Below are 25427 nucleotides of genomic sequence, written 5' to 3' on the forward strand. Positions count from 1 at the left end.
CTGGTGGACGTGATAGAACAAAATGGACTACTATTAATATAGAATATAGATTGTTTAGGAAACTTTGCCAAAATAAAGCGGCGATGACAAAGTAGTTACATAACATGTTCAATAGCGGCGAACCACCAAATAGCTCTAAAGTGCCATTTGCATAACAATAGCCTGTTGCCAGTGTAGCTGTAGTGCTTCCATCAGATAGTACCTAGTCAACAACCTAGAACCTTCCAGGCAATGTAACATTCCAAAATGTTAATATTCGATCTTTATTTCATACAGTATCTAATTTCTGTGTTAGTTTCCTATTTCGATGCGGATAAATAGGATACAGTAGCTAAAAATATTCATTTTTGAAAGGGAAAAATTGACAACCAAACACTAAATGAACGAATTAGGTACACAAACGATTCACATGGCAGTGTTGTTGCAAGATTTTGTATACAAATAAATGTAGTTGAGTTAACTGAGTTGAGTTGTGTTGTGCTAATTATGGTCAAATACGTCAACTTGTTAAAATTGTAAGGTCAACTTAAGTCGTGTAAGCATGGGCACGTTATGGATAATCGGTGTTTTAATATGCAATAGTAGACGCTATACTACCTAAGTGATATTTCAATACATTTGGCCATCCATATTGGACACTACTTGGGTTTCGTGGTCGAGTGCTTATCAAAGCCAGCGGAGGAAGTAACAGCTGTTAGGTGATCCCAGATCATCGTGTTCCGGAGGATTGAGGCTGTCGTCTTTTACTACCTGAACACAAATAAAATAACATATTTGACCTATCTCTTCTACGTTGAAAGAATTTTATGAGATCAACAGTTAGTTATGAATTTTAAATGGACGTGTAAAGTTAATATTTTTACCTACGACAGTTTTTTTTTGAAGTAGCCGTTTCAGTACAGTTCGAATTTAAAAGTATCTCATAACGGCATTGTTTACTTTCATAACAGCATAGTTTTACTCATAACAATGATAACAACACGTGTAACGGACCAATAAGGTTCAAGGATTGAGAGAGGAGAAGCAAAATTGTAATGATTCGAAATTCAACTAATCAGCTGTTCAGGCCAATGTAATTGTTGATTGGTGCAATTAGTGAATTAGTGTTTGATTCCTTGCTTCACTGTAAGTGGCAATGAGAGGTTATAAACAAAAACATAACCTCTCATAGAAGTTATGAGTAGTGGTTTTTAGTAATTAAAACACCGTCGTAGGTAAAGTAGTGTACGCAACTCGCGTAAATAGTGTTAACGACACTCGTAGAAGTTTTTAAGGCACTCGCCAAGGCTCGTACCTTAAATTTTCTACTCGTGTCGTTAACACTATCTTTACGCAATCATTGCGTAAAATACTATAAAAATGGATTTAGTAATTTGTTAGGAAAAATACCACATGGATTAATTGGCTGATTTAGGTATTGTTAAGTTTTTTTTGCATCTAATCAAAATATAACTTTGGACTAAGATACTATCGATAAATCATCAAGTGATATTGAAGTCAGATACCTTGGGTGGCTTTGTTACTAACAAAAACCTCTGACTATTGATAAAACTATACATTCCATCCTTATGTTAAATTTACATAAAATCAATATGAAATATTTATTTCACTGTAAACCAAAGTTTGCTAACAATTGCCTTAGTACTTCCTTCGGGACTTCAGTTTTGGTAGGGGAGAGCCATGTAAAATAGTCAGTATTTGATAGGAACTATTTTCCCCCTATATCGAGCAATCTTCAGTATAATCTGTGCTCAATGGTAACAACTGATGTTTTTCTCTTTGTACTGTTTTATAATTTGCTTGTACACTGTGGACGGCTTGTGAACACATGTTTCAAGTCTTTTGTTTACATTTTCCTTGTTATTTTGTTCAACCAACATAGTTCCTTGCTAATAAGACCGATGTTAAGCTTTTAAAGTTTCAAATGTGTGTGTAGCGAAATACGAATTGTCCTGAGGTAAGTGGCCGTCGTCAATCACGTTTGTAGGCCAGAAATAGATTATTTACAACATTTGAAGGAAATCGTTGAAGCACAGACAATATAATACTTTAATGGTTGAAGCCATTACGATATCTTTGTGCAAGTAAGCATGCATAGTATAGCTTACATACATACAAGCAAACATTGCTCATATTATAAGAGTATAATTATAATATAGGAAATAGGATTGGTGAATTTTGGCTGGACCATATAAATGGGATGTCTACTTCAGTATCCAATGTAGTCAATGTTAAAACCATCCGTTTTTAGCCACAATCATTTATTAAAATCCAAGTAGCTACACAAGGACACCAGGGGTACACTTTCGAGCCATTAAAACTCACTTTTCTCAGGTCTTAAGATTCGTCTAGTATGCAAGTTTCTTTCATAAACTGTATTTTAAACACAAAGAACCTTACAAATCCAGACCATAACATTCTAAGACATGCAGGGAAGGGTAAGATATATAGCCGCCACGTCCCTTGGGTTCTAGCGTTGTTATCTGACGACCTCGTGGTGCATATTCAGCTTTCCAACTTCTTTGTTCAACACAATACTTTTTGACAAATATAATATATTGTTTGGTTATCTGGGTGGCCAAGTGGTTATAGTGCTCGCTCTCAAATCCGATTTTTGCTGGTTAATGATCCCAGCGTGGTCGATTCTGGGACCCAGATGCCATTTTTTTTGTCTTTGGTCTGTTGATAAACGGGGATATATGCAACGAAAATTTACGTTAGACAGTATCAAGGACAGGGTTTGGGCCAATATCTTATGAAAAACATAGAAATTGCCAACAATAAAAATAAACCTGTGAAAAGTATTTAGTTTTTAGATCTTGACCACGGTCCACACGCATTATGTGTGTACACCTATGTGTGTTAGTGCAACCCAAGACTGTCCAGTGTCCATTGTCCACACGCATAGTTGAAAAAGAAATTTAGACTAGGCCTACTGTTTTTAAAATCAGTTGTAATATTTTTTTTTAACTGGTTCAGTAATGTTATTATTTGCTTCTCATTATTTATATTCACATATTTGCTCACAACAGTGGTGCATTAAAATCAATACCAGTTGTTTAGTTTAGGCCAATCCCTTCTCCATAAGATAAGGGGTAGGGTCAAACCAGTGAGATTTTAATACGAGCCGTATTTGCACTAGAAAATTTAACTTTAACAGTTAGGTGTGTATTTCACACAGTGGTTTTAGTTTGTAAAAGGCACTGTGTTTTGATTTTTATAAGACTGAGATAGATTTTGTCATATTTGATAGGAGGTTGTAAACCTAAATAAAAGTATGTTTTGCATGGAATCATTCCATGTTTGATGAATAGTAAGATTCGTACCTACATGTCAATAACAGTTTATGGTGAAAATAAACACTTGTTATGAAAATAAATTGTTTCGCAAGGACAATTGGCATACTATTAAATCTTAACATGGGTTATTTTAGGATATAGATTTTTCATCATCGTTCTAAACAGTTCACACTATATCTGGTATCAAATAGCGTGTACTTCCTCAATATTGATTTATCTCGAAACACCCCGATAAATAGCGATAAGCTCGTAAATCACACGAGTGTTTTCAAAATCCAACAAATTTCTACTATTTATCCACTGGATTAACTTTGAAGATTGAATGAACGTTTTGTAATGCACAACTCAACATGAAATACAGCTGTCTCACTTTCTTGATTCAAAAATAGCCTGGGCGACTAATTTTGGGCGCAGACTGCGGGACGACGTAAGTTCAGGGTCGGGAGAACGAGACGTCAAAATAGAACCAACTCCCCCCTCGCATTTCACCTCCCCTTATTTACCCCCCTGACTAATTTATGGACTCAGCTTGCCGGCCGTGTAACATGACTATTGCAAAATTGTCCAGCTAATAACACAGAAGAGCCATTACTGTACATGATTTAGATTAACACCTCTCAAGGTAGACATTTACATATAGTTTTCAGATCTAAGTTATTTAGTTTAAACGTTTGCGATGAATACCTCCTACTATGTACTTAAAAATAGTAAGTTACGGTCATCAGGATTGTGATACATCCCGGTATTGCAAGATGATCGCCGGTTTTACAAGAAGGTCACTGATCTTATGGCACAATCAACGGTTTTACGAGATGGTCACTGCTCTTATTGGAAATTCGCTAGTTTTAAGGGGCAATCCCTGGTTTTACGAGATAGTCACCTCACTTATAGGACAATCCCCGGTTTTACGAGATAGTCACCCCTCTTAAGGTACAATCCCCAGTTTTACGAGATAGTCAACGCTCTTATGAGACAATCCACAGTTTTACGAGATAGTCACTCCTCTTAAGGGACAATCCCCGGTTTTACGATATAGTCACCTCACTTATGGGACAATCCATAGTTTTACGAGATAGTCACCGCACTTGTGGGACAATCCACAGTTTTACGATGTATTCACCACTTACGAGATAGTCAACGCTCTTATGAGACAATCCACAGTTTTACGAGATAGTCATTCCTCTTATGGGACAATCCACAGTTTTACGATATAGTCACCGCTCTTATGGGACAATCCACAGTTTTACGAGATAGTCACCGCACTTGTGAAACAATCCACAGTTTTACGAGATAGTCACTGCACTTGTGGGACAATCCACAGTTTTACGAGATAGTCACTCCTCTTAAGGGACAATCCCCAGTTTTACGAGATAGTCACCTCACTTATGGGACAATCCCCGGTTTTACGAGATAGTCACCCCTCTTAAGGTACAATCCCCGGTTTTACGAGATAGTCACCACACTTATGGGACTATCCACAGTTTTACGAGATAGTCATCGCTCTTATGGGACAATCCACAGTTTTACGAGATAGTCACCACACTTATGGGACTATCCACAGTTTTACGAGATAGTCACCGCTCTTATGGGACAATCCACAGTTTTACGAGATAGTCGCCACACTTATGGGACTATCCACAGTTTTACGAGATAGTCACCGCACTTATGGGACAATCTACCGATTTACGATATAGTCACCGGTAATTTTTAGTGTCCATTGGGTTTTCGGGTCGGAAATTTGCTTCTTATAAAATAGCAGTAAGTCTGCTTACGTACTTTTAATATAGGTTTATTTCCATAAAGAAGACCCCCTCATAACACTCTTACCCAGACGTGGACATCATGGTTTCATTTGAAAATATTAATTCAGAAAATGTTTTAAAAATGATTCTTAAGTTAAATAATTCTTTAATATAATATTTCTTCCTTATGAACCATTTGAAAACTACATTATAACATACATATAACCATATAACGGGAAAAAATGAAAAACTACATATAACCATAGAACTACTCAGATTACGAGATGTAAAACCATAAATGGAAAAACTCCCTTCTAAATATAATTCTTCCTTGTGAACCATCTGAAAGCTACATGAGCGAATGTTTATGGACATTTGTGTACTTCAACGCTTTGGTGAGTTGTATGTTTTTATTATTTTAAATTTATTTTGTTATTTTGCCAGTTCTCAAACTAGATCAATCTATGTGTAAAATATTGTTTCCCCTCTAGTATTATACCAGCGAAAGAGTCAATTGATTATGAGCCAAATAAAAATGTGCTCTAAAATATGAGAAATATATTTTTTATGTCGACACACTCAAGTTTTAACACCAAACACTGTGCTTAAACATTCTTCAGACTAATCAGTACGATAATTAGTAAACAAGTTTACTTTCAGTAACCGAAGTCAATGGATACAATTAATCAGGCGTTGTGCTTCTTATTTAATGGTGCATAAAATTCACCATTAGTTGCCTTATCAAATTACTTTTAGAGGTGTGAATATATAACCTCGATTGTTTAACAACGTAAATGTACAGTTCATTTTTTATATATATTATCGGTTAGCATACGTTGCAACCACACAGTGTTTAACAAAAAAGCGCACCGAGCGATGCATATTGGCGCGAAGGTTCCCTGCAATCTGGCGGGAAACTATTTAAAAGTAATTTCCTCAAGTTCCACAAGTGATCGGTGCCTCGTTTGCATGAAACAGAACTTATTAAGTGGTCTCAAGCTCAAGTCTAGCGCTTAGCAGCAACGGACGAGTTTTTGTCCATCTTTGCATACTGATGGCACTAAACTCCTAACATTTACATACAAAATGTTGTTTGCAACGCGTGGTAAAGTAGTGCGGGGTTTCTTTTAATCTGAATTAACAGTTTAAGATATCGATGCATTTTTTTTTAGTTTTTAACTCCTGTGAAATTTTTAGCATTTGAGAGCAAACTTGTCGAACGATGTTAGTAATTAAAAGAAATCTCTCCGGTAAACATGAATAAACATGAATGTTGTTTAATAAATAATAATAAATTATCAAATACCAATGACGACATACTTTGGACTAAAACAATTTCATTTTAGTATAAATACGAGCATACTCTTCCTTTTCAGACATGTAAACTTTAGTTGCTATACTTTATTTTAGATTACCTAATGTGATATTTGGAAATAGTCTTTTTCTATCGTGCTAAGGAATGTGTTTTTGTCACACTACAGAGTAAGTGTCGTTGGATTTTGGTCCCTTTGCGCACCAAATAAGTCTTAAAAGAAATTAATCAGTATAATCTTATGAAATCTGGTACATTTACCCAGCATTCTTACGTGATGTATATCAAAAATGCATAATACTGAGTTTCTTTAGTAGGCTCTTGATGAAAGCTTAACAATATATTGTTGGCATGTTTGAAAAGGCAAACTGCACTCTAAATACCTGAAAGCGTTTAAACTCTGCTAAATTTATGTGAGTTTCTATTTATAGGTTATGTTTTTGTTTTCCCTGAATATATGTTTTTGAGTGTGGCGAAAAGTATCATACAGTACCTGACTTCCGGAAAGGTGTTTACGGTACTCGTATGAAAACTAGTGAGGCTCGCAAGCTAGGGAACTACCTTTCTCTTTCCGTTTACAGCTACTTCTCGGTCATGTAGTGTGATTTTTTAATTTTCTCGGTTGTATATAATTACAAAATAAAATTAGAACATCAAATAATAGCATATTTAATCACTTAGCCTGTGGTAATCAATCTGGACAAGAGCTTTTTGCGATGAATAAAAATGCACCTTTTGTCCATGTGATGAGTTGGACTTTTTGTCATGCTTGATTATTCTTATTACAAACGGTCATATGCTTAAATAACCAGATGATTATTATATTTTTTATTGCTACTGTTTACATTTTTAACTTTTGTGTTAAATTAGTTCTAGAAAAAAAAACAATTAATTTACGTGTATTTTGTGGATTTTATGGAGACATATCACAAACAATCTAAAAGATATTTAAATTTATTTTGTCTGTATAATCTACCTTCAAAATCTTAAAGTAATAACTTTTTAAAACTCCTTTTACAATCTTAAAAAATCTGGTTATAAAGTGGAATGCAATTTGAATTCCTGTTTACAACAAACTTTGTTGTAAAGGCATTCCGAAGTGTTTGAAAATACTGAACATAAAATATAATAGAAACAACTGGCAAGACTCCGGCTTTTACACGTTACATTATTTATTTACTGAATAACTGGAAATACTTTTAAATAAATCAGATCTTTCCTACACGAGGAAGTGACCAGATGGCCTTCTTCGGACCGTTCTACAAAGTATCCTGATTATTTGAAACAGGACAAATTTACATAAAACAATAGAATAATACAAACAAGATAGTGTAAACAAGATTTATTTTGTTAATAAACGTAGTTCAGCCAAGAAATTTTTTTAACTACTATATTATAACAACACTTCATTATATTTACAACGAAACTTGATCAAACGTAACTGTTTAGGATATAAAGCTAAAAATTAAACATATCCTTTCGCAAGAAAACGCAATCTTTTAGGGTTAAAAAACTACATTTGGTACCTGTCAGCTGAACCATCAAGTTATATCGAAACATACTTAAAATGATATGTCGGCTGCTACATAAAAAAATAATTAAAATAAAAATAAATTAAATTAAATACATTTTTATTTCTCTTAAATAAAATACAAAAAAATAAACTAAAATTAAATTAAAACAATCAAATTTTATGTAAGTGGTTAAGGCCATTAACCAAATAAAATTATAGGCATATGGCACATCAAAATGAAGCTCAGAGTTTGTAGATTTGCCGAAAAGTATTGGTTAGTAGGGCTCTGTCCCAGAGGCCGATTTCCAAAGGGCTACGCCTTACACGCGTTATTTGATTGATTTAGTGAACAACAGCTGGCCAATGCAATTAATGCAATTGACATTAGTTGTTTATTTACATTTTTGTTTACCTAAACTATTATTTACTTTTATGTTCTTAAAAGAGAAGTGGTAAATGAACACTGATGCTATTTCTAGCTGTTTGATACAAGCGAGTGATTTAGGGTATTTAAAAGACGATGCATGAGATGAACAATACATGTGTGTTGGTCGTCCAAGAGGCTGTCACCGATCTGTAACAGGACTACGTGAAAGAGGACGACAAGTTCAGGTACAACTACAACCGTTTGCCTACTCACCTCGGCCACTTCAGGACGTAAGGTATGATGGTCCCGCTGCTTTTAGCATTCCTTCTGATGATAGGCTAATTTCTCGAACTTGGGCCCTTTAAATTAAATATAAAATCGAAATTGATTTAATTAATTGAATTGTGACTGCTAAGTACAACCGCGAATTCGCGGGTATAACCTCTTGTATTAAAATTTTCTTTAGAATTATTGTCAACCGTCAAGACAAATATCAACAAATTAACGCATTAATACTGTTGATTTCAATATATAATGTTTTAAGTCAAAAGTCTTGCCTGTGGCAGTAAGGGCAAGTGGAGTTTTACATGTTGTGTAACGCCACAATACGTTTATTATATCAGACCCACTACACTAGTCAAGGGTCCTCAAGATCACCCCCTCCCCCTCGGTACTTACCCCTTCCCTTCTCTACGTCACCTACGATGTATTTCTGTCCTTCCAAGCCTCTCAATATCTTACTTGTTCCAGCAGTGTCTTTTTTGAAAAAATAACTTTCTTGACGTTTGATTTTCTTTTAAAATATCTTAAGTTTGGTAAAATTTTTATAATTTCGTACTAGGTGTGTTGTGTGTAATGATTTTATTTGAAAAAGTTAAATTTGTGTGCATGAACTTTTTTATTAGAAAATATACGGTATAATAAAACATGTCTCACAAATGTATTCGATTATTAACACTTCACTGTGTAAACTGTATAACAATACGGTAGGTGTTAAAACAATATGTTGATCGATTATGACCAGTTGCATTGGTTATTACCAGTCATTATCAGAGAAGGCAGGGTCACATCTTGTTCTTAACTGAAAGAACCAGGGTGTATTGATGATAGACGAATAAAGGATTAGATTATATAGCCTAGACAAGCTTGTTACTAAGACTAGCCGGTTTTGTAACCAAAATAATTTTTACTGTAGGTATTTTTGCAGTATCCCAAAATTTGTTCAATGTCATAGAGTGAACAAATGGTTTATCTGTGGGGTTTTTGTGAACAAAACGAACAAGAACGAATAGAATCTATTACTCTAATTCCGTAAGGAATTAATCATAATTACTATAAAAAAAAACGTTCGCGAAGTATTCTGAACAAAGATTTTAGGAGTAAAAGTACAAACCACCGACAATAGTTGATGCCAACACATTACAAGAAATCCACAATATTATCCTACTAATCGATATGGAAAATGTGTCCAATAATTTCGTAAAAGGTACAATTACCATACGAATTATCTATACTTATTTAATACGCAAGCAGGTTTTTTGTGACAGTTACTCCTCCGAAACTGCTGATCATGACATGTTTTTGGTGTCATTGGAAAGAGCGTAACGTGAAGTTGTGCAGGAAACTTTCTTTTTATGGAAATAGTTAGAGAGTGAGGCCCTGGGGCCCTTTAAAGTTTCGTATTGCTCCATAAGATTAACATGGGAAACAAAAATTGTTATGAAACTCCATCTGTTGACAGAAATTAAAAGTGAGAAGAAGAAAATATGTAAATTGTAAACAGTCAATAAGTTTACTACAAACAAAAATTTATTTACTGACTTGGTTGAAATGAAATATTTACTATTTGAATTTGGGTTGGCGTAGATATTACAATGGAAAAAAGCGAGAGAGCCTAGATAAAACGATTTAATCTGTTATGTACATCTTGAGTATTTCCATAATCTTTGAGTCGAATCTTTTAAAGTCATCAATTATTACTGTTATTCATTTTCAAATAACACCTGTAATACTTAGCAATTGCTCCAATTCGAGCAACAGGGACACTAGTAAACTTTAAATTAAGAAAATAATTTATTTTCATGTATAGCAATTAACACTTCAGAAAAAGGGTGAACGCTTTCAAGGCAGAACCAATAGGAAGCAATACTGATTATATGTTCGTGTTGATATGTGAAGTCAGAGAAGCCGTTGTTTCGAGTTTTATAGCCTTCAAGCGACGTATATTTTCTCAACGCAATATAAGCAGACCCGTATCTCGTATTATGCGTAGCTCACATACCTCAGTTGAAGGGCAACTTGTTAGGATACCGGGAAACATTGTTTCATTCTTAGAACAGTCTATGAGTGGGCGTTGTAATGAGTTATAAAGGGGAAGATTTAATTGTGCTGAATTTCTTTAGCAGTTAATCATCAATCAGAGTTAATAGTTTTATTTTGTGTTTACTTATATTGTGACAATTAGTTTCACTTATTATACAACGCAACGTTCTAATTAATTTACGAACTTAATCTACGCTTTTTTCTGAATATCGACATAACATCATGAAACTTGTAATGCCCTGTAAATAATAAAAGAGTATGACTTTACAGTACGTTGTATGTTATCAGTATTGTGTTTTTTCAACATATCATGGCGGGTTGTTTTTGTGTCGAACATTATAAAATGACTTGTATAAAGTAGATCATTACACTGAATGGTGCTTTACATCACAATAAGAACGCCGAGGAGGCGAGTTAATTGAGTAACTGAATGGAAAGATGAATAAACAAAGATCAGAGATAGTCTGGCTGCTTTGGTAAAAAAGGTAATTCAAAACCGAAGAGAAGCTGAAACTAAAATGATCTAATCTAAAATGTTCTTTAAGATCTTCCAACTAGTGTAAACAGTTTTCATGATTTTACAAAATAATCATGTTTTATTTTATAAAGTGGACTCATGAGGAAATATATTCGTGTTTCTACAAAACTAGTTTTTTTTTTTGTAAATGCTTTCAAAGTTTCTATACATATTGAACTTCTTAAAGGTCAATCTAAAGAAATTGCCAGTAATGCTTTCATAAGATGTATTATTTACGATATGTTTTATTTATGAAATAACTAGAAGTACATTTAAATACATATCTCTCCTACATCAAGAATCAAAGGATGGACTTTCTCGAATCGTTCTCTTATTCGTTTTTACACCATGAGATTATAGTAACGGACCAAACCATGATGATTTCACTATCTTACGACGACCTTTTGTTAGAAATCATCTTTAACCGATACCCCAATGATAACTGGCTTCTAGATACAGCATCTTCGCCTAGGATCGAACCGGCGACCTCACATTTGAAGGCGAGTACTGCAACCACTCAACAAATACTATGTTCAAGTTCTTTAATTGTTTTTGATCGGTAAATAAAAAATCAGACCATCGCAGGAAAGATGCAGCGGCGAGGGAATAACAAAGAGATAGATGTAGCGTTGTAACTCGTTTATCTTCTGGATTAACTTCATAATAACCAGGATAAATTGGTCCTCACATTAATTTACTGAACGCCTTCCCTTCAGTTGGCTAATCCAAATTAATCTACCGGGAAACAAGTTTGTTACGGAGATAAAATCTGCTCAATAATATCTCTTCGTTGTTTTTTATTGTGAGCTTTAGCCACTTGAAAGAATCTAGAATTATGGTTCTAATTATGACGGGATCATAAGTGTATGAACTTGAACATTTTAATAACATGTTTTATATTTGAGTGGATGAATTAAGTATTTTATTCATTTTGTTGTAATTTCAAAAATGTGTAAAGAACAGCTTTTCGTCTATTAGGGCTTTTGAAGTAGGCCTAATAAAATACGTCATTTGCATTATTTACTCAATTAAATCTTTTTCTACTTTTCATTTACAACAGGGTAAAATGCAGGTGTCTGGATTATTGTGTTTACATCTGCATCGAGGGTTTGACCATTATTTCTTATTTATTTTTTTGTTTATAGAATTAATTTTAGAATTTAATCATTTAAAAATCTTGATTGGCATGAGAAATACCCACTACAAGTTTTTGAATAATGATCATTTCATTAATGATTAAAAATTTGAGCAAGGTAATATGTATGCATGAAGTTTGTAACTTAATTGATGTAATTGAAAAAAATGTTTGTAGAAGCGAGTCCATTGAGCTAGGCTATTTTTATGAAATATTTCTTATGGACGTTCGAATCAGTAAAATGCATATATTAGTCGTATATAACATTATGAAATCATCCTACTTATCATAACTATTATTATAGGTAAGTTTAAAATCCAAGCAAGCTTTCAACCCTCATATCATTTCTTCAATACACTGTTTACTAATAATCGTTAAATAATGCATAAATCACTCTATTAGCATTGACTTTATATCTGTGTAGATATAAAGTCAATGGTATTAGTATTAATAGTATTTTTATATTTTACCTAGCGTAACATTTAGAGAATAAAGCATTGAAAGTTTAATAGTTTAAAATAAATCAACTGACGTTTCATTACTTCATAAATAAAGCAGCTAATGAAGCTTAGCTTTTTAATCTTCAATCAACTAAAATGTCATTCAACTTTATTTAGGAATTTGTTCTATCCGATTTTATTAAATTATTTTGTAACAGTGTCAGAAATTTTCTATTCCTTGATTTGTTACGCTTAGTTTAAGAGATGATACGCTTGCTCTTGTATGATTATGGATATTTTATGTAGTATATGTCAAAGAATTTCCCAGCATATTTTAACCATAGACTAATCGTGTTTTATCTATGGTTTAAACTAACCAAGATGTTGATTTAAAATAACAAACTCGGCGATCAAGAAATTGTGGTTCAAATGTATACACTTTTTTAAATTGTAAAGTTGTTATTTTTGTAGAGTGTCAAATAGTACTCATTGAAGTGTAAATTTTCTACAATATTTTTTTCATACAGCAAAACCAATGCTATGTTTGTGAGAAATATAATTTCTTTTCTCGGTTCAAGGATTCAACGATATTCATTTCACTCGTTTTCAGCATTGGAACAAAAGAGCAAAGAATCAATAGCGAAAGATGTCAAATATTTACCTGTGGACTTCATCAACCTTTTCTTTCCTTTGTATCGTCCAAACCCCTCGGGAGTCTCATTTAAGTCGCTTTGCAGATGAACGTTAGTTTCATTATTTATGTAGTAAATAGTAATGCCTACCATGTGGTAAATTAATTTGTGTTTTTCTACGCCACTCGAATTTATACCTTTTTTCTGAGGGAACGGTCCAAACCCTTGGAAACGTTTACTATCTAGGATCATCCTTTTTTAGATCCCATCATTAATAATCCCAATGACAGATGACATATGGTCCAGAACTGATATCTCTTGTGTACCAGTAACCTTCAGATTTGAATTAGAGCCATACTGTTTAACCAGTCGTATTCTCACACTAGTTTTTTCAGGGTTTTCAGTTATGTTACTGGAATACTCTAATAATGCAATTGTTATTTTTTAACTGTAACTACTAACTTGTAGTACATATTAAATCGATAACTAACTACAGTATCAAAAAATTAAGTCCAGTTGGACAAGTTCGTATGAGTGTAGTTTCTTTTGCACTTTAAGGGGTTTCATTTTGAATTTCATGAAAGTAAAGACGAAAAATAGTGTTAAAAAGTGTTCGAAACCTAATCAACATTGTGTAAACAGTTCATTTAAAGAGTTATGAATTAAAAATTGTTAATAAGTAATCTAATTTTAAATATTAGGGAAACGTGTATTCAATTTCAAAAGCAATACCAACTGAAGGATAGGAAACTTGAAAGGTTCTCAGATTAAAATCCATAATGCAACTAAACTAAATTCATACAATGTCTACCCAATTTGTGTACTAAACATTATAATGGAACATTTTTGTAGATGGGTTGTTTGGTATCTTTCGTAGTTTGGTTATAAAAATTATCTTACATTATAATACTCACATTCTTTTAGTGGTATAGTCGTACAATATCATTAACATCGAACAACTTCAATACTGTTACTATTGTAGATCTGTTTTACTCGACAGAAAGAGACAAACGTCTCAATCTGAAAGTCAGCGGCAATTTGTCCGTTTGGGAAATTTATCGCTTGAGTTGTTGGGGACAGGGACATAACTTTTCCCATATTGGCGCCTTGTGTGTTGACAGTAAGCTGTGTACAGTCGAGTGTCAGCTGATTTTCTACACTCGTCCAAAACAACGAAGGGCGTTATTTTGTTACTCGTTTATACAAACATTGCCATTGTTAAATTTTTAGGCGTCCATGCAGATAAATGATTAAATATGTGAAACTGATGAATGTTCGTTGTTGAATGGTAATTTGTCATTAATCCGGCCCCGTTAAAAATAACTTTTCTTAGGCCTGATCTTTTAGACACTGGATTGGTAATCGTATCTAAAAGAAATCAATTATAATTAACAGCACTTTCTCTTGTTTGTTCAGTTCAACTTCGCTATTTTATTCGAAAACTCTATACAGCTTTGAAATCGAAACGAAATATATATTGTACTTTTAGCAAAAGCCGGAGGTAGCAGTTAATCTCATACAGTAAAGTAAATAATTAATGTGCTACCCTAAACGACGAAGCTACCGTACATTTATATTTGCACATAGCTAATATTTGTATTGTTTGTTTTTAAATTCATTATTCATGCTTCTATGTGATAGGGATTTTATTGTGTTTAATAGATACCCATAAGAATGTCCGAATAGTGTTTTTTTTCTATATATTACGATTATTTAATTTCATCCAGACTTTCATTAGTCCGGTCTACTTGGTCAGGAAAGTTTCTGAACTATCGAGATTTAACTTTTTCCTTCTTTGAGATAAATATGACGAAATACTCTACTTGGTTTACACTAGTTAAATGTGCTATTTAACAACAAAAAAAAACATAAGTTACCTTGCATATTTTTATATAATATCGTGTATTTTTAATGTCATTATACTTCGAGCAAGAACCGTTTGTAGTTAATACAAATTCCAAAATTTCATAAAAAGTTTCATCAACTAATATCTATATCTATAAAAGAGGAACTATGTATATATATATGTGTGTGTGTATATACGTTATGGACTCCGAAACCTTGTATATACACTTGTTGTTGTAAGTTGCTGTAATGAAACTTTCAGGCATTATTAAGCATTTTTCAAGGATGGTCGAGTGAAGTTTGGTGCAGATCCGTCAAAAGGGCTCTGCCCCAGAGGGTTTTAAATGGGCCAATGTCAGAATTTTTGATCTACAATGTTTACAAATAAATATAATTTAAAAGCATATGTTTACTTTCACCAATTGTTTTGTAGGTTAATAATCACAACATTCTGTATTAGCATTAGTCATGATTTGAAATAGTGCTACAGTGTTTCTACAGAGTGCAGCACAGAAAACTATTTTACTTTTCAATCAGTCCAAATGTATAAACCCCAATCGCAGCACACCTGTGCACTCAACAACGTTTAAATTCTTCAATGGTAAATATTAAAAACATAAAAACCTTTATCAAAGTATTATAAACAATAAAAGGGATGACTTTTTTAAATTTATGACAACAGCTAATTTGCAACCAAAAGCTGAGTGAGCGTAGCGAACGAACATGAACCTGGAGGCGAGTAAGCGTAGCGAACGAGCTAACCTGAAAACAAGTGAGCGCAGCGAACGATTTCCAACCTGAAGGTGAGTGAGCGTAGCGAATGAACTTCAACCAGGACAATTATACAAGGACAAGGATGACTTGTTTCATTTCAAAGTAATTACATTTTGTATAAGATTCTTCCAGCACGTGAAACAATGAGTAAACGTTCGAATCTCTCACAGATTCCAGCCAAGGATTTTAACTGATGAATATTCAGTTACGAATAACAGCTTTAACTCTTCTGAGCTCAATTCTTGAAACATTTATTTATCATTTTTTGCATTTACTTGGTAAAGTATAGTAAGTTCCATAAAAAAATGCTTTGATCTATGCAAATTAAACTTGGCATGGTAGTTTTTGTTAAACAACGAAAGTGAAACTTGTTGTAGTATATTTGTTTATCCCCATCAACTACCCTTGTTACAGTCATTGTTAATGATCTAAAAAAAGTTGTACAAAATTTTACCTAGCTTCGTATAGTATTACATTTTTCTTGCTCTAAAATTAGCTTCTTCTAGTACTTGATTAAATACCAACTAAATATTTCATCGCCAATATCACTCAGAATATTAAAATGTTAAATCTTTAATTGTAGTGGTAACCTTTTAGTATTTCCTTTAGACAACGTTTCTTTTGCTCTTGAAGAATAATGATTAAATGACCCATCAACCTAAGGAGGATTAAGGGAAACCGTAAAAGATGTATCAGTTAACTTACTGTGATTGGATTGAGTTTGATTTAGATGTTAATTCAGGCTGGCACTCTTATATTATTGTTGAATAAAACAAGGTCCTTATATCTGAATGTAGTCATCAAACAGTTTAGTAAAATTAATGTAAAAATATTATTTTTTGATTTTTATTTTGTTGTAATCTTAAAATTGTCTGAACGTGTTTACCGAAAGTCTCTGAACATATTTATTAGGTTTATAATATACTGAATACTCATATACTTCATAATGAATGTTTTGAAATCACAGATATAAATAATGGTTGTGAGCAAACTATTACCACAGAATTTGTAAACTGACTATATGAACTATCTGTGCAAGTTTTCTTCTCACTAAACATTTGTAATTAGCCTCCCATACGCAACTATTATTATGATAGTTAGCAGGGACGTAAAACATTCCATTGTTTGTTTACGGTTATTATTCTTTTAGTTTTACATACTAAAAAAGGTTGGCTTAAGTTATACTAAAGGTCGTCCAGTGGTTGAAAACTCGGCCAAACATATGTAATGTACAGACTTTTATATTTTCACCCCACGCTGTAAATAAAACATGTGATTGGAATTTCTTCCGTTTGTTTTGGATTTTATGTTTATGTTTCGTTTTATTTCGTCACCAGCATGGCATCTCATAAGGCATATGTAATTTTTTTTTTATTTTAATTCATTTTTCCCTTATTTTTTAGCCTATTTTAATTTAGGAAAGGCCGGCACATCTACAGGAAAATTGCTTTCTAACAGTAAGCGTTGAGTTTTCCTGCGATGAACACGCGCTGAGAAAAAAGGATTTTAAGAAACAAGCTTTTCCATTAATATATAAGATATTTTGGTCTGATTAAACAGTTGGTGAGTATATCAGAAATCCGTAGTTGACAACACTAGGATAATTAATACAACCACAATAATATTTTCTAAAACTTGATACAGCTTTAATATGCGTTTTCTTCAACCAATGGTTAAATTATTACTGATTTTATTTTTATCTTAGAACCACAACCACTATCATTTTGAAATACATGACCACCTCAAAACCAAATTCTCAATAATTGTGGAAAATTTACTTGTTAAAACGGTTGATTTAACATCCAGAACTGCGTTTAATTATGTTGTTATAATTCCAAATTGTAAGTTATTACTTTCAAAAGACTCGTCAATGTCTTTCGTGTTATCTAACTCCGCGCCTGTAGTGGACAGAAGTAGGCAATTTACATGCAGTAGCTGTTTTGCGTTACAAAATCGAAGGCGGATCACCATGTGATAATAAATGCATTGTTACACAGTAGTATATTTTTCCTACAGTTACCTAACAATGTACATGTTCTCTCACTGATTTGAGAAAGCAAAGTGGCCAATTCGCTCATCAGTGAGACAATGTTAACATTGTCTCACTCTAATTACTTTGTCTCACTCCAGATTTGCAACGCGAAGGCACGAAATAGTGAGCGCGTAACATGCAGGCGAAATCGTATGCGCGCGAAATACGTTGGCAGCACTGGCTGTAAATCAGCTGGTCAGCTGTTGTACTGTTGTATTAGTCACTTCAAATTAAATGTTATATTAAAAGTTCACTTCTGTGTAAAAATAGGTTATGTTTATTCACAAATTTATTTGTTTTATGGTAACTGTAGGAAAAGTATAATGTGCAACTCGAGTTCAAAGTACAATTGCCTCACTCGAGAAACCATTCCTCACTCGCCTACGGCTCGTGAGTAAGGATTTCTCTCGAGTGAGTCAATTGCTCACTTTTCTCACTAGTTGCACAAATAACTATTTCACTTAGGCTTAAAGTGGGTCCTCATCACATAATTAATTTTTTATTTCACTTCAAAATAGTATTTATATTATTAACAATTAATACGTGAATTAATAAAACCAGAGTACCCTGAAATTAATTTTACCTACGACCGTTTTTTAAAGTAGCCATTTCAGTTCAGTTCTTAGAATTCATTTCATAACAGCATAGTTTTTCTCATAACAACACGGGTAACGGACCAATGAGATTCAAGGATTGAGAAAAAAGAAGTAAAATTGTAATGCTTCGAACGTCAACTAATCAGCTGATCAGCTGATCAGTTGACAATTTTAATTGTTGATCCCTCTTGTTCCTGTTGATACTCGCGTAATTTTGACCTAAGTTGGTGGTTAAAGGAAGATTGATTAAACTGATTTAAAAATTTCAGTATTAGTGAAAGTGAAGTTGACGAGATGGAAATGAGAGCACAAACTGTTTGTGCTAATCTTTTGCCACCAAAATCGAAACAAAGGTATGAAATTACATACCAGCAATTCATTAAATGGACGAAACAAAATAAGGTTAGATTGATAAATGAAAATGTGCTTTGGTTTATTTTGAAAACCTCTTAACCATTGTTTCACCCAACTCGCTGTAGACCACATATTCGATGCTGAGATCTAACTTTAAATTAACTGTTTCACTATATTATTTAGTTGTCCAAATAAATAGGCAATATTTCCCTAATTTTACGTGATACAGTATTTATGGTAAGAATCCTGCTAGCAGAAGCTATTGCCTGAAAAATAGTAACGTATTATTTAACGTAATTTTACAAGCACGTAATTACATGAAATCAGCTGATTATACAATAAGTCGTTGCATCACTTTGAGTGGCAATGGCAATCAACGAAAACATAACCTCTCTAGGAAGTTATGAGTAATGACTGTTAGTAATTAAAAACCAGATTGTTAGTAATTAAAAAACGGTCGTAGGTTAAGTAGTGTACGCAACTCGCGTTAATAGCCTTTACGACACTCGTAGAAGTTTTTAAGGCACTCGCCAAGGCTCGTGCCTTAAATTTTCTACCCGTGTCGTAAAGACTAACTTAACGCAATAGTTGCGTAAACTACTATTTTACAATAAGTTTACGTAAAAATACAGTACCTTACTTTAAATTGTAATTCCCTAGTAAGCTGAATGAAGAATACGATTTGTAATACAACCATTGACTTAAAGGTCAATTAAATATTTTCTATTGTGTAATCCGAACCATATTTGATGCAGGTTTTGTGTTTGACGTTTGAGTGCACTTATGTCGACTAAATGTTTTGCTTTTGTTTTACAGTCTGTTTAACGATTTCTGCATTACTCTTGGAATATAATTTTATAGGGCAAACATTAGGTCTTAAATATGCAGTTTTATTAGCTTAAAATAGTTTCAATGATTATGAGTAACACGGGAAATCTTTGAACAAAAAAGTACACATTACAAAATAGACAGAACTATACAAGAAATTGCCGTTAGCTTATTTATAAATACTAGAGGTCGTCCATGTCGAGAACTCGACGAAAAATATGTAATGTACAGACTTCTCTACTTTCACCCCACGCTGTAAACAAAACATGTGATTGGAATTTCTTATATTTTTTGTTTATTTTTCGTTGTTATTTTATCACCAGCGGAAACCCATAAGTCCCATGTTAATTTTTAAACACTTTTTAAATTGATTTGTTGTAATTATTTTTGAGCCTATTTTAATTTATACAGGAATTCTGCACATCTACAGGCAAAAATCTTTCTATCAGTATGCGTAGATTTTCCCTGCGATGCACACGAGCTGTGAAAATGGTTTTAAAAGAAACATAATTGCCTATTAATATACAGATGATTAATCTGTATGAAGTCAAATATACAATTGCATATTGGATACGAAAGAAGACATCCTATCTTTATGGTCCAGCTCTAACAACTTAGTTATCCAAAATTAACATTACTAAATGAACCACCACCAGAGTATGATAAAGCCTTCAATATTCTTCCTTAGGTTTAGTAACAGCGATAATTTATGAAATGAAAGAGATGCTGGATTTGAATACGTCTTCCTAGTGTGACTTACCTAGTCCAAACATTCAAGTATTAAGCAAATCAATAATTTTCATTTTCAAACTCTTTTTTAACCCGGTTAGTATTCATCTTTTATTTTATTGGAAAACTTGCTGCAGCGAGTGTCTAGTTCAATTCACAGTTGAGGATGTTTCTCCCTGTAAAAGGTCAAACCAATGGCCGAATATCTCATCAATAAAACATTTTTGAGAATACCTTTTTAAAGATATTACATACAGTATACAGTTTCCTTTTTACTCATTTTCCCTTGGAAATGTCTTAAAAGTCTAGTTTATAACACAGCCGGAGTCTTTCTCTGGGTTTCCCTTTGTTTTCCCAAGTAGAAGAATAAAATATTAACTTTTGTAATCAAACAAATGCCAAAATTACTGTTATTATTTATTTTAATTTTATATTAGCTAACATCACAGTAGCAGCACCGCCATAACAAATGTGTCCGGGCATATTATCAGTCTTGACCTTGGCTATAAATCACAAGATAACACGATGTAACCCTTCTCTGACACTTCTCTCTCTATAACTTAAATCAGTGTAATATTACTCTATATGGAGGGGTCAAAAGCAAACTGCAAAATCTACATAATTTATGACAGATTTATTTATTTCCATAACACTTTGAATTGTTTAGGATTTATATTTTTCATCAGAACCTCATTATTTTCAACGGATGGAATAAAATCGTTTGCTCCATTTTTGAGGGAGAAAATGCAAATAATCAATCGGTTTGTTAAGCAAATCTCACTTATGTTTTCTTGGTCTAATGTAAAGGATTATCGCAATTTTTTTACCCAATAATCAAGAATAAAGGATGTTTACACGTACCGTCGATTGTATACTTTTCAATACCGACAAACTGTAATATAATTACAAATTATCTGAATATTTAAAAATTTAAAACTAAATTATTTTTATCACATACAAAATTATTAAAAATAATCTCAACTGGATCTGGCATTTGTGCTTTTTTAAGAGTAATGTATTGATAAAATTCAATGTACCATTTAATATCATATATTTAATTCAATTTTGAGCACCATGCTGAATAGCCTTGTTGGCTAGTGGTTAGTTGGACTCGGGTGCTAGAGGGACAAATTTGATTACTGGTAACAATTCGCGAAGTTTTAACCGCTTTTTACACGAAATCCCACTGATTTTGACACTAAAAATAGGATTTCGCCACAATACATTGTTTAATAGACTTTCCAGGCACGAAATTTATCCGTAAAATAGCTGCTTGTCACCTGCTTAATCTAGTGCGGCCTTGGTGTTACTGTACTGTAATGAGTTGGTTTTTACCGGACACCAGCTGATTATAATCTATACTTATTTAATACGCAAGCAGGTTTTTTGTGACAATTACTCCTCCGAAACTACTGAACCGATTGACATGTTTTTGGTCATTGGAAAGAGCGTAACGTGAAGTTGTGCAGGAAACTTTCTTTTTAGGGAAATAATTAGAGAGTGGGGCCCTGGGGCCCTTTAAAGTTTTGTATTTCTCCATAAGATTAACATTGTAATAAAAAATTGTTATGAAACTCCAGCTGTGGTCAGAAATAAAAAGTGAGAAAAAGTACATATGTTAATTGTAAACAGTCATTAAATTTGCTAAATTTAACAGTTTACTACAAACATTTACTGACTTTGAATTTTATTTACTATATTAATTTGGGTTGGTGTAGATATTACAATGGAAAAAAGCGAGAGAGCCTGGATAAATTGATATACTAATAAGAAAACTGAATTAATTAACACTGTGCTGCATTTCTTAATAATCATTGAAAGGCCCGATTTGCAAACTATGGAAATATAGGAAAGTCATAGAACACAACCAAGGAGAAGAAAAAGAAATAATGTTTTTTTCGAATTTATAATCGCTTCTAAAGTTATCAGAAATTATGACTGTTAGTCGTTTTAAAATAACGCCTGTAATTCTTAGCAATTGCTCGAATTTGAGCAACAGGGACCCTAGTTGACAATAAGCCAAGGAATAATAAACGAAGACCTAACCTCTCATAGAAGTTATAAGAAGTGATTGGTAAGTCATTTAGTCGGTGGAAATATATAATGGATTTGTACAGTTTTTTTATTATTTTTTATTGTTAGGATAGTTTGGAGTATTCTGGAGAAAAATATAGTACGTCACTCGTCCAAAATAAGCTTACCGTACTCGTGTGGTAATTGTGTGGGAACAACCATACTCGTCCAGTATACACCTATTTTCCGGACTAGTAACATACAATTTCGTGTGCATACAAACAATTTGATTCGACAAACGTTTGTTTAGTTTGTTTTATCCTTTGTGTTTTCATGAAAATATCAGCATCAAGTATACAAGTAGTACAATAACGAAAGTAGCCGACTCTGTAACACCCTGTAGTTCTTATATCCTGGCGGTGTTCCAGAATGCGCCGTGGCTCGCAGGGATGTCCCTGACCTGGATGAGGACGAGGATCTAGACGAGGACATGGAGGATGACGGCAGAGTGTACAAGAACCCCAGGAACTCTCCGTCCGCAGCCTGTCCTAGAGATGAAGAACATGCTACCTTTCTGGTCAGTGATTCTGATTGTTACAATGCCTTTACGAGTTTTATCTTATTTTGTAATTGAGTTCAATTATTTAAGACTAGCTGTTGTACCTGTGCTTTGCAACGGGAAGACGAAACAAAATAGAAATATTTTGATCTTTACATTTGTTGCATAAAATAGTTACACATCCACCAACGTCAAAACAAAATTCGGCAGCACTTAAGTATCTGTCCTTCACTCATTCGAATGAAAAATATCGATATGGGGTCTAGATCATTCGATATATTCATTCGAATTAGTGTAGAATTTGATATGGGCTCTAGATCATTCGATATATTCATTCGAATTAGTGTAGAACAGATACTAAGTGCAGCATGGCACTTGGTGGTGAAATGGTCTGTTTATCTTTCTCACTGAATATGACCATCTGTTTCCTAGCCAAGGCCATATTATTAAAAGCCCAAAAGATCAAGATCAGCTGGTTCCAGTTTTGTTAAAGCTACTGATTATTCTCAGAATCGAACCGGCCGGTAACCTTCAAATTAAATGTCAGAAACATGGTTATAAGGCTGTGCAAATTACGTTTTTAAGTTAAAACAAATCAAACGGATTTTCACTATATACAAACTTATTTTTTTCATCCCATTTATTTTATTTATCACCACATTTATTTTTATTCTGTGTGTTGAATAATAAAACTGTATGTTGGACTATCAAACTACAGATAAGAGTATAGTATGTTTTAAATTCATTGTTATGGTTGTTCAACAACGAAAACAAAACCCGGTAATTTTTAAAACATCAAGGTACGATAAATTTGTAGCCTACGATAGCTTTTACAAGTGATTATTATAATACAAGTGATTATTTAAACGAAATAAATTAATAGTTGACTTTATTTCCAGCCAATAAAACGTCATTTCGGTTGTCGCATTAATAAAGTTCCAAAAACAGCAGAACTATTATTTTTACCAAGGAAATATCGACTAATTAATTCAAATTGTAGTTTGTATTTTCCCACATTTTCAGGTTGACAATTTAATAAGAGACTATGTAGGTCGATGTGTTTGTGATGTTGGCAATCGTGTTGAAGAGCGGCGGACATATCTCATGTCATAATCAGCTGATTTTGACAGATGTTTGCTATTGGCAGGACTGAGCTCGTTCAACAATCACCGCAATCATATCAATTTGTGTTAGGAATCATATCTCACCTTAATATTTTATCTGATTCATATAAAAATTAATTGGATTTTGTTTATGATTCTGCTAATTGTGCAAAGTGACTTACATGGAAGAATAACTTGTAACGGTTAGCATTTTATGGAATTTCCCATATAGGGAATAAGCTATTACCGTAGATATGGTAAGACCTGGACCCGGGACCGATTTACTTTATCGTTTTGATGTCCCCAGAGGTCAAAAACACCATCCGTTCAAATTCATATATATATGTTTCCGTTAGCAGGATAACTCAAGCAAAAATGATCCGATTTAGATGAAATTTGGTACAAACGTGTAAACCTACGTTTATTTGAACAAGTTCGTGAACCAACATGATCAGACCATTAAAACAGTGTTTTATGGGGGGATTTATGGGGTAAAAACTTGTATTTTTCGTTTTTTACCCTCGAAACATACAATTTCCCAGTTTCTCTCTAGACTATTTTCAAGAGCTTAAAAAACAAATAATTTAGTATATTGAAGTATTTTGTATGGTTACGGAGAAAATAAAAAAAAAATGTAAATTTTAAAATTTCCATCTTATTCTTATGTAGAATAAGTACACTGTTGTAATTTGCTTGCTTATTGATATATTAATCAAACCTGGCAAATCTATTAATTTCATACTAAGCTATAAATGTTTTACTAAAAAACACTTTATTACCCTCCCTGTAGCAGCAAACGTAGGTACTTGACTCGTTAAACCTAATGTTAAGGACATTTTTTCGAACATCATTTACGTTTTTACTTAGTTGTTTTATAACTGACAAACTATTGTCCTAAATCGTTTCGTTTCATCAGCAATACATTGTTGTTATTTACGTAATTTAGTTGTTGTTATTTAGGCTGTAATTATTACACAGCAGAGCTTGTGGGTGTCTAAAACCACCCGTACACCCCTTTCAAAACGATGGAAACCATTTCTTACAAACAAAAAATAACACAGAATTAGCTAAATTGGGCACGGTCTACCAAATGGTGATAATTTCAAATCCAAAATCAAACCGGAAGTGGCTTTTTTAGACCGGAAATTGACTGTTTTAAATGTAAACTACCAATTTTGATTGCAGAATCGGATTCTACGTTGAAAAATACATACCTAACTTTAGTCTAAAACATTTTTTGAAAAATTTGTTTTCTACCTCTAATCCCCCATTAAAGTCAATAATTTTTGGTCATTCATCTGTCAAAGTTACTTGA

The 25427-nt window shown here is 33.1% G+C and overlaps 1 protein-coding gene across 5 annotated transcripts in view; it reads left to right on the forward strand.

Annotated features, from left to right (window-relative positions):
- Positions 1 to 25427, forward strand: part of LOC128994090 (sushi, von Willebrand factor type A, EGF and pentraxin domain-containing protein 1) — a 118245-nt gene that overhangs the window by 6306 nt on the left and 86512 nt on the right. For all 5 annotated transcript variants that reach the window (XM_054418341.1, XM_054418342.1, XM_054418345.1 and 2 more), the window contains exon 2: positions 22879 to 23027. In XM_054418341.1, the coding sequence (XP_054274316.1) occupies positions 22879 to 23027 (149 nt within the window). The remainder of the gene's footprint in view (positions 1 to 22878; positions 23028 to 25427) is intronic.

The sequence above is a fragment of the Macrosteles quadrilineatus genome, unplaced genomic scaffold, assembly GCF_028750875.1.
Source record: "Macrosteles quadrilineatus isolate MER2022 unplaced genomic scaffold, UCM_ALF_1.0 Scaffold_5__1_contigs__length_97177068, whole genome shotgun sequence".
Lineage (NCBI taxonomy): Eukaryota > Metazoa > Arthropoda > Insecta > Hemiptera > Cicadellidae > Macrosteles > Macrosteles quadrilineatus.